The 16,028-nt window shown below is 43.2% G+C and overlaps 1 protein-coding gene across 1 annotated transcript in view; it reads right to left on the minus strand.

The window, feature by feature from the left end:
* The window catches only part of TNPO1 (transportin 1), a 61,944-nt gene extending 51,794 nt beyond the window's left edge, over positions 1-10,150 (minus strand). The window contains exons 1-4 of the mRNA XM_015413602.1: positions 10,077-10,150; positions 9,756-9,869; positions 5,072-5,147; positions 1,513-1,662 (exon numbers count right to left, since the gene is read on the minus strand). Coding sequence (XP_015269088.1) covers positions 1,513-1,662; positions 5,072-5,147; positions 9,756-9,860 — 331 coding nt within the window. The 5' untranslated portion in view covers positions 9,861-9,869; positions 10,077-10,150. The remainder of the gene's footprint in view (positions 1-1,512; positions 1,663-5,071; positions 5,148-9,755; positions 9,870-10,076) is intronic.
* Positions 10,151-16,028: the final 5,878 nt, after the last annotated feature.

A 16,028-nucleotide genomic window follows, 5' to 3' on the forward strand; every position in this document is an offset into this window, starting at 1 on the left:
GTTCATTTACAATGTTTTAGATAAAATGGAGCCGAGAACAATGTAAGCTACTTTGGGTCCCCACTGTGGAGAAAGACAGTGTATAAATGAAATAAACATTTGATAACTACCGCTTAGCTCAATACCACAGATTCAAATGCAATAATCAAAATATAGTATTTACTGATAAAATCAAATAAAACCAAAAAATGGATTTGAAACTATTTTTAAGCTATTCCAATTTTTAGTCAAAGCTAAACATTAATTTAAAACACATCTCCACAAATAGTATTGTAAGTTCTGACTTAACTTTCACATAACAAAGCATTATTTTACCTAAAAATTCCTAGAATGCCACATTCAACTGTTTACACATCACAGTTCATAAACATGAGCAGAGTTTTATACACATAAAGCTGGCTCTTAGCGAGTCAGACCACTGGTCTACTTTCCAGAGTAGGGATGTGCATTCGGCTTTCCAGAACCAAAAAAATACCAAATAAATACCTTATCGGTATTTTTCAGTATTTTTAAAGCCAAATGCCTTTCGGGTAGCTGAAAACCAGCTTCCCTAGTCAATTTCACTCCCTGCCAGTCAGCTGTGGGAGTGAAACTTACCAGGGAAAGCCTCCCTTCTACCTTCCCTACTCCAGCTGCCCCAGGGCTGCTTGAGAAGCACAGGCAGAGAGCTCAGCCATGTTTAAATGCCTTTCTTTCCCTCTCCCAGTTCGGGGAGGGAAAGAAAGGCATCTAAACATGCCTGGGTTCTCTGCCTGAGCTCCTCCAGGGGCCCCACAGCTGCGGGGCAACTGGAGAGGGGCAGGCAAGGAGCCCAGGCATGCTTCCATGCCTGCCCTGTGCTTTCCCATGCCTCTTCCCCCCCCTGAAGATCCAGCAGGGAACCCAGGCAGCTGCGGGTTGGCTGGGAAAGCAAAAGCAGGCATGTACACATGCCCCCTTCCTCCCTTGAGCCTCTCTACTTTTGCGGAGAAGCTCGGGGAAAGGAGGGGGGACACTTTAAATGCCTTTCCCTTCCAAAGATAGGGAAGGGAAAGAAACGCATTTTAAACATGCCTGGGCTCCCCGCTAGATCTTCTCCAGCTACCCTATGTCAGCTAGAGAAGGGAAGGCAGAGAGCCCAGGCTTTCCCTTTGTTAATTTCACTCACAGCTGACTGGCGGCCACTGAAATTGACAATGAAATCTCTCAGGGCTATCAGAGGGAAAGAAGACATTTTAACATAGCTACTTTCCTTCTGGTGGTGTATATCAGACCTGAATATATTCAGGCAATACCGAATATTTCAGGTCTGATTTACCCAAAGCCGAAAAATACCGATTGGTTGTGGAGGTTTTTGCACACCCCTATTCCAGAGTCTCTGGCAGAGATCACATACTACCTGTTTCCTGAACTGTAAGTATCAGAGACTAAACCGAGGACCTTCTGTATGCAAAGCAGATGCTCTACCACTGAGCCACGTCCCGTTCCCTACGCTTGCCGTGAAATAAATTATTTTAAATATGAACAACTCACCTACAGTAGCTCTGATTAATGGGGAGGAGTCACCAATATTGTTTAAGCACTCGCTCTTAATGAAATCAGTTACTCCATTAGGAAAGCTGTGAAAATGAGCTTTTACATTATTCTTCAAGATGAGGCCACTCAATGACCGTGTGGGTTCATCTGTGATAGTTAAAAAAAGACATGTAAAATAATTTACTAAAAATGTAAAGTTCTATTAATCTACAGAAGCTCTAAACACCACCAAAATATACAGTATAGACATATTTGATTCAGTTGTTAAAATTAGCCTTTAAAAACAGCTACTTGTCTTATCACGTTTGAGATCACATAAAAAAGGCACTAACTTGCAGTTCCCATCCGGTGCTATGAATTAATCACTCATGCCTTGAAAAGACCACCTCTTACAGGCTATACTAACAGTCTTGTGTTAGCATTGCATACCACCAGAAATTCAGTTCTGACTGATCCCATCATGGCTAAATAGAAATAATGATATTACAGTAATGCCTTGAAAACTATGACCCACAGATTCTTCAAACACAAGAGCTCTGTTGCTCAGATAAGTGACAAGTCATCTGCTTTGGAGCCTGGAGAACTTTCTAGACATTTATCAGTACTAGTGCTTACAATGAAACAAAAAAAATAGAATAAGGTTTCAAAACCAACATGGAGGACGGCCTTAGGAAGGGTTCCCGCCCACACAAATTAAAACTGTTCAGGGCAAACACGAATTTTTAATGCATTAAACCCATTTTATACTCGAGGACTTTTAATGAAGCATAGGCGTATATTTTTTCTAATAGGAGAAAGAGCAATATTTGAGGTTTTGTTACACTTTGTATGTTTTAAGTTTGAATGTTTAAGCTGCCTTGAGTCAAGGGTGTAGGCAGTATAAACATTTTAATAAATAAATAACTCTAGAAGACAAAATATAGTTCTCCTTGCACATGTACAAGAGAAAGAAACAACTTTACATTATGAGTGTCTTTGGTATACAGATTTAATCTTTGATTCAAGCCAATTTCAATAAAGATTATTCTCTTACAATATTTTAGAATTTTATTAATGCTACTTTCATCGCATCACTAAATTATGCTAAATTCCAGGCTGCATTCTGAAACTCTGTCCTAGAATGTATTCTACTGATGATTCACATTATATAAAATATAGACTTCCACCAGAAAATATTATCTATCCAAATAACCAGACATTAAAATTAATAGACTTAGACTGGAGGTACTTTGCATAGGATTGCACTATTAGAGACGTACAAATTGAAGGGCAAGCACAAAACACAGGTATACTCCCTGCATAGAAAGCAAATCCTATCACATAAATTGCCATCTTTTGATTATCTAATTGCCACATACAGTTAGAATCCAGGGATTCGTATAATTCAGCAAAGCAGGAAGCGCATGGTTATGGATCAAACCTGTGACCTTTAGATATTCTCAGCAAGGATCCATGCATCAAAGGCAAGATTTCGTTATTAAGGACAGACACACTGTGCAACACCAGGCTATGTAACTGTTTTTGTTGTTGTTCAGTCGCAGTCGAGTCCAACTCTTTGTGACCCCATGGGCCACATCACGCCAGGCCCTCCTGTCCACCATCATCATCTGGAGTTTGCTCAACTTCATGTTCGTTGCCTCAATAACACTGTCTAACCATCTCATCCTTTGTCGTCCCCTTCTTCTTTGATCTTCAATCTTTCCCAGCACCAGGGTCTTCTCCAGTGAGTGCTCCCTTCTCATTTGGTGGCCAAAGTATCAGAGCTTCAGCTTCAGTATATGGCCTTCCAGGGAACAGTTAGGGTTTTCTTTTAGGATTGACTGATTTGATCTCCTTGCAGTCCAGGGGACTCTCAAGAATCTTCTCCAGCACCATAATTCAAAAGAATCTATTATTTGGCGCTCGGCCTTCCTTATAGTCCAACTCTCACAGCCATACATGACTACTGGGAATACCATTGCTTTGACCATGCGGACTTTTGTTGGCAGGGTGATATCTCTACTTTTTATTATGCTGTCAAGGTTTGCCATCGCTTTCCTCCCAAGGGACAGGCATCTTTTAATTTCATGGCTACAGTCACTGTCTACAGTGATCTTGGATCCCAGGAACGTGAAGTCTGTCACTGCTTCCACGACTTCTCCTTCTATTTGCCAAGGAGTGATGGGGCCGGATGCCATGATCTTAGTTTTTTTGATGCTGAGTTTCAAGCCAACCTTTGTGTTCTCCTCTTTTACCCTGAGCAAGAGGCTCTTTAGGTCTTCTTCACTTTCTGCCATTAGAGTGGTATCATCTGCATATCTGAGATTGATGTTTTCCCCAGCAATCTCAATTCCTGCTTCTGAATCATCCAGGCTGGCATTTCGCATTATGTACTCTGCATATAAATTAAATAAGCAAGGGGACAATATACATCCTTGTCGTATTCCTTTTCCTATGCTAAACCAATCAGTTGTTCCATATCCTGTTCTAACTGTTGCTTCTTGACCCTTATACAGGTTTCTTAAGAGACATGTGAGGTGGTCTGGGACATCTCTTTAAGGACTTGCCATAGTTTGTTGTGATTCACACAATCAAAGGCTTTAGCATAGTCAATGAAGCAAAAGTAGATCTTTTTCTGGTACTCCCTTGCTTTCTCCATAATCCAGCAAATGTTGGCAATTTGATCTCTAGTTCCTCTACCTCTTTGAAACCCAGCTTGTACTTCTGGCAGTTCTCTATCCACGTACCGTTGAAGCCTAGCTTGTAGGATCTTGAGCATGACCTTGCTAGCGTGTGAAATGAGTGCAACTGTGCCACAGTTTGAACATTCCCTGGCATTGCCCTTCATTGGGATTGGAATGTATACTGACCTTTTCCAATCCTGTGGCCACTGTTGTGTTTTACAAATTTGCTGGCAAACTGAGTGCAGCACTTTAACAGCATCATCTTTTAAAACTTTGAATAGCTCAGCTGGGATACCATCACCTCCACTAGCTTTGTTGTTAAATTAAAGCAAACCAGGCTACTGAAGTTGCATAAATTATTAAAACTTTTGGCAGTACTTACTTGCACACAGAAAGCAAGAACTAAAGCACAAACTGTATTGATGCTAGTGGAGCCACCAGATTCCTATCTATGCCCTTGTGACTAGCAACAGTCCACTGTTTCACTGTTAAAGAAGACAGTTAGGATGTTTAAAAAAGGAGGGGGGGGAGAATATGTTCTAGGAACAACGTTTACCTCTTTAAAAAGACAGACATATCCAGTGCACCACTAATGTGCATGCATTTGCCATTTTTATGAACATCTTGGAATAGTTTACCTATATGACATCCTGTAATAACCCAGTTTTGTACAACTGGACTTCGAAACCGGATTATTTTGCTTTCCACAAAACTGTCTTGATGATGTGATCTCCAGCAAAAAACAAAATGTATATAATCCAGTCTAATGGATTAATATAATCTACAACTAAGTCTTGGTCAACAAAGAACTGAGAAACCCTGAACAGCACCTGCTGTTCATATTTAACTCTACAAACACTTAATTTAAAAAATATATAAAATGAGTGACTCACCTTCAGATTTTAGTTTTGTAAGAACAAAAATCAGGTAGTTGTTGAAGTCTGGATACTGATTGAGTTGTTCCAGTTTCTCAGGTAGAACATTCTGTTAAGGACCCCTTCTTAAAAACTACAAGTTCTCATACAGTTAGACCTAGATGCAATTATTTAAAAGATGGAAGCAAGAAATCTGAAGTCTCGCTACTTGCACACCTTGTTATGTACCCATTAACCCACTGCTCATAACTAGTAGCATTTTCTCTGCAACAACCGTTATAGGCACAATCAGAAATACAGCATCACATCATCTGGGAAATATGCACAGCTCTGTCTCTCTTCGCCTTTGAAGGGTCTCCCCATACATCACTGCTGCATAGGTCTCTATTGGATTTACATGTAAATCCCATCTTCTCCCCTTTTCAGCAAGGGCTGACACTCAGGGAATAGGCATCTCTATCACTTGTATTGCACCCAAAACAAATGGAAGCCAATCAACTTCTCTGCTAGTCTCCCTGAGACACTAGAGCATGAGGCAGGTTACCTATCCTTATTTTCAAGGTTTAATCTAGATTTCTCCTGCATTTAAAAATTACTGAAAGTATCCTTAAAGATGATTCTTACAGTACTCTCCTAGTAAAAAGAGAACTATATGTATATAACAGCCATACAGTATAAGTATTCAGAAGTAATTTCCCATTGAGTTCAGTGCATAGGACTGCATCATCAGAATCATAGTAACATCAGTGGGGTTTTACCAATGTATAAGGTTGCAATCCTATTTATATCTAAATATTTATCTATATAACAGATCAATATAAATATATATCTATACATATATAACTAAATCCTATTTATATCCTCTGCACATTTACTCAAGAGGAAATCCCACCGGGCTTTCTGTGATTTTCTTCTGTGTAAAATGCGCATAGGCTTGCATTTTGAGATCATGGGAATGGCCCAGAAACAAAGAAAGCTGGAAACTTTTAACAACTGATGTCAATAAAGGATTTAAGTAAAATGTCTCAGTAAACAACAAAAAATATTAAATTAACTCATCTATATATCTAATTCCCAACATGCCCCCTCCATGCGGATATCTAAATCCGCACATCGGGGGCACTAGGGAGGCAGGGAGATTTTCCTGCACATTTGGGGCAAATCCCAGAAGTGCAGAAAAATCTAAAAACTGTAAAAAAAAATATAGGGGGGATATTAAATCCCCCCGTTTGGTGGGCTGAGCTCAGGCCTCACCGCCACCACTGGGGGGAGGGGGGAAAAGCTTGGCGGGCCGGCCAGGCCTTGCTGCCGCCGCCAGGGGAAGGAAGGGAGAAAGCTTGGCGGGCCAAGTTCAGGCCTCACCGTGGGTGCTGGGGACAGGGAGGGGCAGGGGAGAAAGCTTACCTGTGGCTGCTTCCTTCTCCTCCCGTGAAGCGTCTCCTCCCTCCCCCCGCGAGTATCACAGGTCCCCCTTCTTGTATGTACATATTTGTGTATAGCTCTTTCTGTAATTTTTCTAAGGTTCCCAGGACACAAGCAACAGGGAACTCACAAAGTTGCTACGTGAGTACTTCCTATTTTCTTGCACTTCAAGTGATCTCTGGTTGTTTTTCTGGGCTTTTACCATTCTCAGTTGCACAAAATATTCAACAACTCACTTGAGTCTGCCTTAGCAAGAGTTATTTGCCACTGCAGCAAGTCATCATAGTACCACATTCACTTATTTTCCCCTTATAATACGCTTATTGGATGTTTTCTAATATGTTAGTGTGTATCAGAGACAAGAACTAAAGCAGGGGCAACCTAGCTCCAGCAAGTGTTTTTAGAAAGTGGGCAGGGCCAGATGGGAATTTTGCTCAACATGGCTTCTGACTGGTCACTGGAGATCTGACAGGCTATACTGATTTTTTAAAATGTTCTTTTGGCAGCAGCTACGACTACAACACAAGGATCTTTACTACATTATTGAAGGTAAACTGTGCACATGCAATAAATTTTAAATATGTTTATTTTTAAAAGGCATTCTGTTACATAGAGTTCCTACCTGAAATGTTAGTGTTATGCATATGCTTCCTCCCTGACATCTTGTGGTTGGCTCTACCTACTGCAACCACCATTTTGTGATTGCACCTACCACCCTGTGCAGGCACAAAAATGTTGGGGACCTCTGTTCTAAATGCTAATGGTAGGGAGAAGACAGAACATGCATTTGCTTCAGCAAGGGATGCTACAAAAAATGTGAAGCTTCCCATTTCGCTTATTATCACAGATCACCATATTCATTTTTGTGTACCAGCAGTAATTTATATTGAACTTTAACTCGTGTAAGTGACTCTGGAGGCTACTGTAATTTGTCTGTAACAAGCCAGTAAGCAAGGGGGATTTAGACAGGCCTTTTTGTCCTACTCAGATCTCTTTTAGCAGAAGAAAGGAAATCCTAAAGAGAGAATGTGCATCCCATCTAAACACAAGAGGCTAACAAGGGCCTTTCTACATTAAGTGAACAATAAGTGGTGCTCACTCCAGCAGCACATATACTAAAATTGGAACGATAAGTGAGTGGGGAAAGTGAAAACAGAATTATTTCAGCCATCTACTGGTATTTTGCAAAAGAATCTGCTTTATCCACTCTGTTTAGTAAAAGAGAATCTTTCTGCAACAGGGGAAAATATTACCTAAAGTTAATAATAGAATAACAATAGAAAAAAAGGATCAGCATATAATTCTGTCAGGTCTACTTTTTATATATATATAAAGAAGTCAGAATCCTTTACAATACCAGAATACTAGATTAAGGTCCCAGGTATCCCACAAGAATCACAGAACCCAGAAGTTTACTACATTTCTACTATTAGCTCAATGGTTCTCAAAGCATAACAATCTCAGTAGGGAAAAGCAGATAGTTGCCAAGAAAGGAACAAGCTCTTCACTGATCCCTTGTATTTGTGTCATGACCTGGTCAGAATAAGAGTGCTAATTTAACCATATCCTATTCAGTCAGCCTAACAGAGCCCTGTGCCCCATCAGGGGTTGGTTTTCAACTGACAAGAAGCTTTCTACCTCTACTGCACCTCGGAAATGTTTCTACACTTAAAGACTCAGAATTAAAATGTGATATTCCCCCGAGGGAGTAAACAAGGATAAACTATATATGGCAAAACAACTGGAGGTAACTCCAGGATGTGTCACACAAGCCATCATATCCACCTTTATATTAAATTACATAACTTGGCACCCATTTTCCATATTGCTACCCCATTTTTTCAGCTAGTATCATTTCAAATAAATACTTAGATAACATCTTCAGCCTCACTTCCCAACCTCATTCTTGCATTTACTGGAGATTCTAAGAAATCAAGAAGTGATAATCTGGACAAGCCATACTTATAGACCACCAGTACTTTTTAATACTAAAAGCTATACTGCTTCTTTTAAAAGAATCTATTGCCAAGCCTACAGGTAACCATTAAAATAGCTCGCAACCTTCAGAAGTATTGGTATTGTGACATGGTGAGTGTTTTTAAGTCACTCTTCTGGTTCATATTAAGCCCCCCATTTCGGGGGGGGGGCGGTGGCGAGAAGAGACAAAGAACAGATTATGTTGAATCCTAATCTTTGAATTTCACAGCCACAATCACACTTTCATTGTAATATCAATGCAAGTGTATAAACTTGAAAAAAACAAAACAGAGAAGGCACTTTTTAAGGCAGCTCTGAGAACCTGGGAGTCTTACAACACATGTATCCAGGAGCCATTTTTCCCAGTAGCTTTCAAAGAGACTCTACAAGAGACAATGGGAGTACTTCACAATGCACCAAACAGAGAAACTAAGAACAGAAAATTCACTCCTGTCTCCCCCTCTTTTGTAGGTGATCTTTATTCATCTACCAACCACTACAGAATACAGTACTTGATTATCTGTTGCTTTATCTATAAAATCGTAGCATAGCGACTAATTGCACTACGTTGAGACAACCTCAGCTGCTGGTTCCCACTTCACTAAGACCTGATTCTGCATCTGCACATGTCCAGTTACAGGCAGACAGGCAGATTTTCACACAAACACATCGCGGGGTGGGGGGCAGAGGCAGTCTTTCGGGGGATGGGGGATGGTGTTTGATCCCGGCCAGGAGGGATCAGCGAAAGGAAGGTGGAGCCCCGCCGCTCTTACCGACTGGGCGCTGGCACAGGCCCAGCGATGGAGGGAGGAAGGGAGGGCGGTGGCAGAGAGAACCTGGGAAAGTGGCCGATACCGGAGCTGCCAACAGGTGCGGGAATGGCCTGGGGGAGGGGCGCTCCCACCCATAGGTTCCCTCTGCGGTTCAAAGCCCGCGCCACGACCGGGAGGAGGCTGGGCCGGGCCTACACCGCCCCCGGCCACCTCAGGGAGGCGGCCGGCGGGAGCACCGCTACTCCCCAAAGGTCGAGCCCGCCTCAGCCAGCGAAATTCTTGGCTGCTTCCTCAAGCTGCGCGCTCTCCTGTGTGCCTGCGGGTACATCTCGCTGGGGCTCGGGGTCAGCGAGGTCGGCGAAGCAGCCCCGGCCGCTGGGCCTCACCACGTCCGCCCGCCCGCCTCCTTCCCCTCCCTCCCTCCCTCGCCTCTCCCGCCGGAGGATACTTGTAGCACGGCTCACCACGTCCGCTCGCCCGCCCGCCTCCTTCCCCTCCCTCCCTCCCTCGCCTCTCCCGCCGGAGGATACTTGTTGCACGGCTCTCTGCGTGGTGGTGTCCGGGGACTGAGACTCCTTGAGCAGCTGCAGGATCTGCTGGAGCCCCTGCTCGTCGGGTTTCCACTCGTACTCCATCTTGGTGCTCTGCAAAGACAACAGGCGGCCGCCTCCGTTAGTAGAAGCGGCAACAGCGACACTAGGCCTCAGCTGGGAGGGCAACGCGCCGCCCGCCTCGGCCGCGGCCCACTTCCTCCTCCCCCTCGCGCGCCGCGCGGCCCCGCGCCCCCCCCCGCCGCTGGCCTCCCCGTTCCCTTCCCAGGCCAGCCCGGCCCAGCCGCGCCACGCACAGACCTGCTGCTCCCCGTCTCAGCCCCGGCTGCCGCCTACTACGCGCTGCGCGGAGCCGACTGAGTCACCGAGGCGAATTTGCAATCTGGTTCGGAGAACCCGGCCGCCCCGCGTCCCCCTGGGTCCTAGCGCCTCCAGGCCCACGCGGGTTTGCTTAGCTTCGCCTCACAGCCCAGGCAAGCAGTCAACTCGGAGAGGGAGGCGGCTCCAGGACACGGGCGCCTGGAGGAACCGTCCCTTAACTTCTGTTGAAATATCCCCACCCGACGGCGTCTCGCTCCAAGCAGCCAAGCGGCATCCCCAGTTTTCAAAAGCTCATAATGTTCAGATCCCCAACACAGTTCCCCGAGTCGTTTGTTTCCCCTGCTCGGGTAGGGCAAAGTTTCTTCCCTGCCCCGAACATGGGAACCAGCTTCCCTCTCTGTGCAAACAAATAAATAAAATCGCAATGCACACCACAGCTTGTCTGCCACCACCCTTCCGTTAAGCACCTAGTCCCAACAATCAGGGCTATTAAACCGAGTGAAGGGGGTAATTCTCTGACACCTGCATTGGGTGACCTAATCCACGAGCAGCCAGATCCTATGCGTTCGAAGCCCCGGCTTTTTCCAGCGGGACCAAGCCCAAGGAAGCGCACACACAGCCAGGACAGCCCTAACACACTCGCTGCTATTAGGACCTAATCCCCATAACCACCTTGGTGAGCATTTAACTCCAACAGCTGCTCATGTTAAAATGCATGTGCCTATATGTCTTTGGATGGGATAGTTCTTTAACCATATTGTCAGATCATTGCTGATGGAAGCTAGGGTAAATGACCACAGGGTAAAGGGCCACAAGGAAATTACTCACATTTATTTGACAGATCGGCAACACAAAATATTTTTAGTACTAATACAATATAAAAATTTGATTACTTTCCATCACAAAATGTCCAAAACGCTTTCATTTAAGTTTAGGGTAGACATCTCATCTCCTATAAGAAGTTTAGCAGCCCTGCCCCCTGCATCATAATTCATCCAAGGGCACTTCACAAATCTAACAGCTGCACACTTTCTTACCCTTTCCATAATGGAGGCAACCCTAAACAGATCCATGCCCAGGAACTTGGTGGGGAGGGGAGATACAGACTCACTGGTGCATCAGTCCCTCCTTCCTCAGGAGTAAGTATCCTGTACATAGGTCACCAGGGATGTTTTAGTGGTATGTTTTACTGTTACATCTTTTTTCATATACTCCACATCAAGAAACCAGAGATATGTCAGCAGCACATGTTTTTACCCTTTAAAACATTCTAGTGAGCCACAGCAGCAAAAAATAAACTTACTCCAAGCAGTTGTGCAGGACTCTGAAGCTGAATATCCATCATTACATCAGCACTACATACACACTTAACCAAGCAGGGAAAAACCTGTTCTGGAAGAATAAATTGCTTTAAACCACACTGTAGGCAGCAGAACTTTCAAATCCACCTAACAAAGTGAATAAAAACAATTTAGGTTTTAAAAAGTGATTCAGCGAAAGTAGTCTTACAATGACACTTGATGCAAACCACATGAGATTGTAGATCCTGTAAGAATCAATAAGGATTTTGCTCCCTTTTAACAGAAGCCTGTATGACATTAAAATCTCTTTTCATAAATTGGTGAGTGTCTGGTTTAGGGTTGTCAGGTCCCTCCTGGCCACCCACAGGGGGGGGGGATTGCCAGATCCAGGCAGGGAAACCCCTGGAGATTTGGGGATGGATACTGGGGAGCAAAGGGACCTCAGTGGAGTACAATACCATAGAGCCCATCCTTCATCCAAAGCATTCGTTTTCTGCAGGAGAACTGATCTCTGTAGTCTGGAGATGAGCCGTAATTCCAGGGGATATCCAGGTCCCACCTGAAGGCTGGCATCCCCAGTTTTCAGATCCCACTATAGCAGCCAAAATAGTTCAGGATGCTAATGTCTACACCCTTGGATGCTATTACATATAAAAATAATAATCACTCCATTCCACCTGATTTTAATATTTAATTAATTTTGTGAGCACATTCAACATGAATGTTTATTCATGAATATGTTGATGTGAAGATGGAACTACACTTCTGAAATATTCCAAAGCACTACTGGTCACAGGAATTTAAGTCTGGATGATACAGAAAGCATCCCAAAGTAAGGAAAGTTGGTATGAAAACAGTATGGATGCCAGGTTTTTGTTGTTCATTCGCACAGTCGAGCCCGACTCTTCACAACCCCATGAACCAGATCCCACCAGGCCTTCCTGTCTTCCGCCATCCTCTGAAGTTTGCTCAGTTTCATGTTCGTTGCATCTATGACACCGTCTCACCATCTCATCCTTTGCCGTCCCCCTCTTCTTTGACCTTCAATCTTTCCCAGCATCAGGGTCTTCTCCAGTGAGTGCTCCTTTCTCATTTGGTGGCCACAGTATTTGAGCTTCAGCTTCAGTATCTGCTCTTCCAGGGAACAGTCAGGGTTGATCTCTTTTAGGATTGACTGATTTGATCTTCTTGCAGTCCAAGGGACTCTCAAGAGTCTTCTCCAGCACCATAGTTCAAAATAATCTATTCTTCGGCGCTCGGCCTTCCTTATAGTCCAACTCTCGCAGCCATACATGACTACTGGGAATACCATTGCTTTGACCATGCGGACTTTTGTTGGCAGGGTGATGTCTCTACTTTTTATCATGCTGTTTAGGATGCCAGGTAGTGACATCCAATTCAAATACTTTATGGTAACATAATGGAAGCCCAAAACTCTACCTACATTTTGAACACTGGCAAGTCTCCTGATTAGAGCGAGGGCATCGACAAACCATGCAGTTTTATTTACACAAACTAGCAAATTACTATATGGCAGGGGTCTCCAATGTGGTGCCCATGGGTGCCATGGCGTCCACTGAAACCTTTCCTGGCACCAGGTGGGGCTTCTGCCTGCAGAATTTCTGATTGGTTATGCAGATTTTTAAAAATGTTGTTTTGGCAGCAGCTGCTACCACAGCACAAGGATCTTCACTGTGTGACTGAATGTAAGCTGTGGTAACCATTCTGTGGCTGACTTTGCCTCATGCAGCAGCCAATTTGTGGCTGTGTCCACTATGCTATGTCAGAATTCCAAAAGTGCCCATAGGTTGAGGACCCCAGCTAGAGGGTATACCACTTTAGCATTATCTTTCATATATGATTGTGTATTTCTGGTTTGAACAGACAATAGGGTTTAGTGCTTATACCTAACTCCAGTCCATGTCATATAACTAATATTTATCTAATATATCAAGCAGCCCTACTATTTCTGCATAGGTAAAGGTAAAGGTTCCCTTCCTCGAAAGCCAGTCGAATCCGACTCTAGGGTTGCAGTGCTCATCCCCGTTTCAAAGCCGAAGAGCCAGCGCTGTCCGAAGACATTTCCGTGGTCATGTGGCCGGCATGACTAAACACCAAGGCGCACAGAACGCTGTTACCTTCCCACTGAAGGGGTACCTATTTATCTACTTGCAATTTCTTGCTTTCGAACTGCTAGGTTGGCAGGAGTTCTGCATATGACATAAAGTCAAATATGTCTTTTTAAATTTTACAAGCAAAAGATAATCTCTTCCTTCTCTCATTCTCAATTACTATGACCGTGCCTGTTCTACATAGAAGGAAAATAAGATTTAATTTTGTCTGATGGTGGAGAGAGGGCAAAGATTTCCTGTCAATAGTGGGACTATGTAGTTCAAACAATGCACTGCATATTTTCAATGATAAAATGGAAAGAACAGTGCCAAATTTCCAATAATTAATAAATTACTCATGTGGTGAAGTAAAACAAGTCAGGATTAGCAATATTGACAGAAAGACTTCGTATTTTATTTAGGAACACACTTCCTCATTTATATTCTTTGCACATTGACAAGCAGTTTTACTTTAATGGAATATTTGAATAACTTTGTTTTAATCAACTAGACTTTGCTTTTTATAGCATGATGTGACTGAAGTACAAATGAAAAACATTTGATTTTTAAAATATGCACCAGCACTAACGGAGGGACAACTTGTACTCCCTTTTGGGGTTATAGTAAACTCCAGCTACCTTTAGGCAACCTGCATGGAACAAGTACTTAATAAAGCAGCCATTAGAGTTCCTTCACCACGCCGTCAGGGATGGCATACCCAGACACTTTTTAAAAACAGCATTTGCAGTGGCATGATCAGTCAAGATCTGGCACACTGAAGATGACCACTGTCATATGTGCTTCTTCAGTGTAGGTTGACAAAAGCACTAATTTCATAGAAGGCCAAAAATATCATGTGAATTGGCTTCTAACCACTTTGGAAAAACCAGTAGGCTCAAAAATCTCCAGCAAACTGCACATGCCAGTTTCTTATGTTCAGAGTAACTTGATAACTGCAGCAAGAGAAATGGGGTGAGGAGAACATCTCCTTCCTCTCCACTTTACTTTGACAGCAACATCACAGCTGACATATTAGCCCCTTTAACAGCTAAGGCTTCCTGTCAGTCACACAGAAAGATAGGTCAGATTCATCAAATTGATTGGCACTTCTGTAGAACTAAAAAAAACCAGAAATGCATGAAATACTTTGTGTACATAAATAGCCTCTCCTCTTCAAAATAAATAAAGTGCCTACAGCAATGCACATTAAGAACATATATGCCTCTAAGGGTCAAAAACAGTTTGCCAGAGCTACTTCTGTCCACAGGCTAGTCGTTAACCTAAACACATGTTTTCATCTGCTCTTTTTATGCTGCTTTTCCAGTCAGACTCCTCTGTTTTCTCTTCAGGGCAGGACGGCTAGTAGGTAGCCCTGTGGTTGCAACTGCAGGAAAAAGAGGCCACAAGTGGGACCTGGATGGTGGGCAGCTCAGGAGGCTGTTCCATTCATCCTCCCACCTTTAGGACAAGATAAAACTTTAACACGGGATAAAGGAATCCCTTTAGTGGGACTCCATATATTCATTTAAAAGCACACAACAATTATCCCTCGGAAAAAGTCTAGGGATTTGGTCCTATGGACTCTGAAGGTCAAGATAACTCAGAAGCAGCATTATGTTGCAATCAGTTTTATCTGAGAAACCCTTCAGGTGAGGAGTGAGTGTAGGGCAATTCTGGATTAAGGTTTTGTACGTAAAGGATTGGGAAGCTCCTTGTGATCTATAAATATGCTACGAGATAGAGGTATCAGTGGAAGAAGTGCTTGAGCCTCCAGAGGAAACAGACAGGATTACATTGCATGTCACCATCTAACGGAAGATAGCCAAAATGTAACAGAAGCACAATTCTACCTTACAACAGAGATGACTCCTGTGGAATTCTAATTTCTATATTTTATATGGATGGATAGATATTGTCCCCCTTCAAGAACAGACTGGTATAAAAATGGCTCATGCTGTGGGGATAAGTCAACTGCCTATTAATACAACAAACCACATTATCCTACAGATTGAATAAGAACCCTCCAAATGGGCTGTCCCAAGGCAACATTTTGGGATTGCAGTTAAAATATGAGACTGGTAATAACAGGTGTTTGAATCAATCAAAATCATAAGGTATGCCTTGACTGATGAGAAAATGTAGGTTAGATAAAAGGAGGCAAAGCATGCCTCTGAATAGTTGAAAGCAGTTAATTGGGGCAGTTTCAGATGATTTACCTGAGGTACAAGCTAAACAGAGAACCAAAGAACACCTGTTCTCGTATCAACAACACCCTGCATCAGGGACCTCTGGTGCCAGTAAGTCTCTTTGCACATAAGCCTGTAAAGCTGTTGAAATGTATGGAACTTGAAAAAGGAGAATACTGAACTGTTCATGCCAGTGTGATATAGTGCTTATGGTGTCAGGTAGAACAAGGGAGACTGATTCAAATCCCTATTCTGCTATGATCTTGGGCAAGTCATAGTTCAACCTGATCTACAATGCAAGGTTGTTGTAAGAATATAGGGGGAAACCATGAA

The sequence above is a fragment of the Gekko japonicus genome, unplaced genomic scaffold (assembly GCF_001447785.1).
Source record: "Gekko japonicus isolate JY-2015 unplaced genomic scaffold, Gekko_japonicus_V1.1 scaffold318, whole genome shotgun sequence".
In the NCBI taxonomy this organism is placed as follows: Eukaryota; Metazoa; Chordata; class Lepidosauria; order Squamata; family Gekkonidae; genus Gekko; species Gekko japonicus.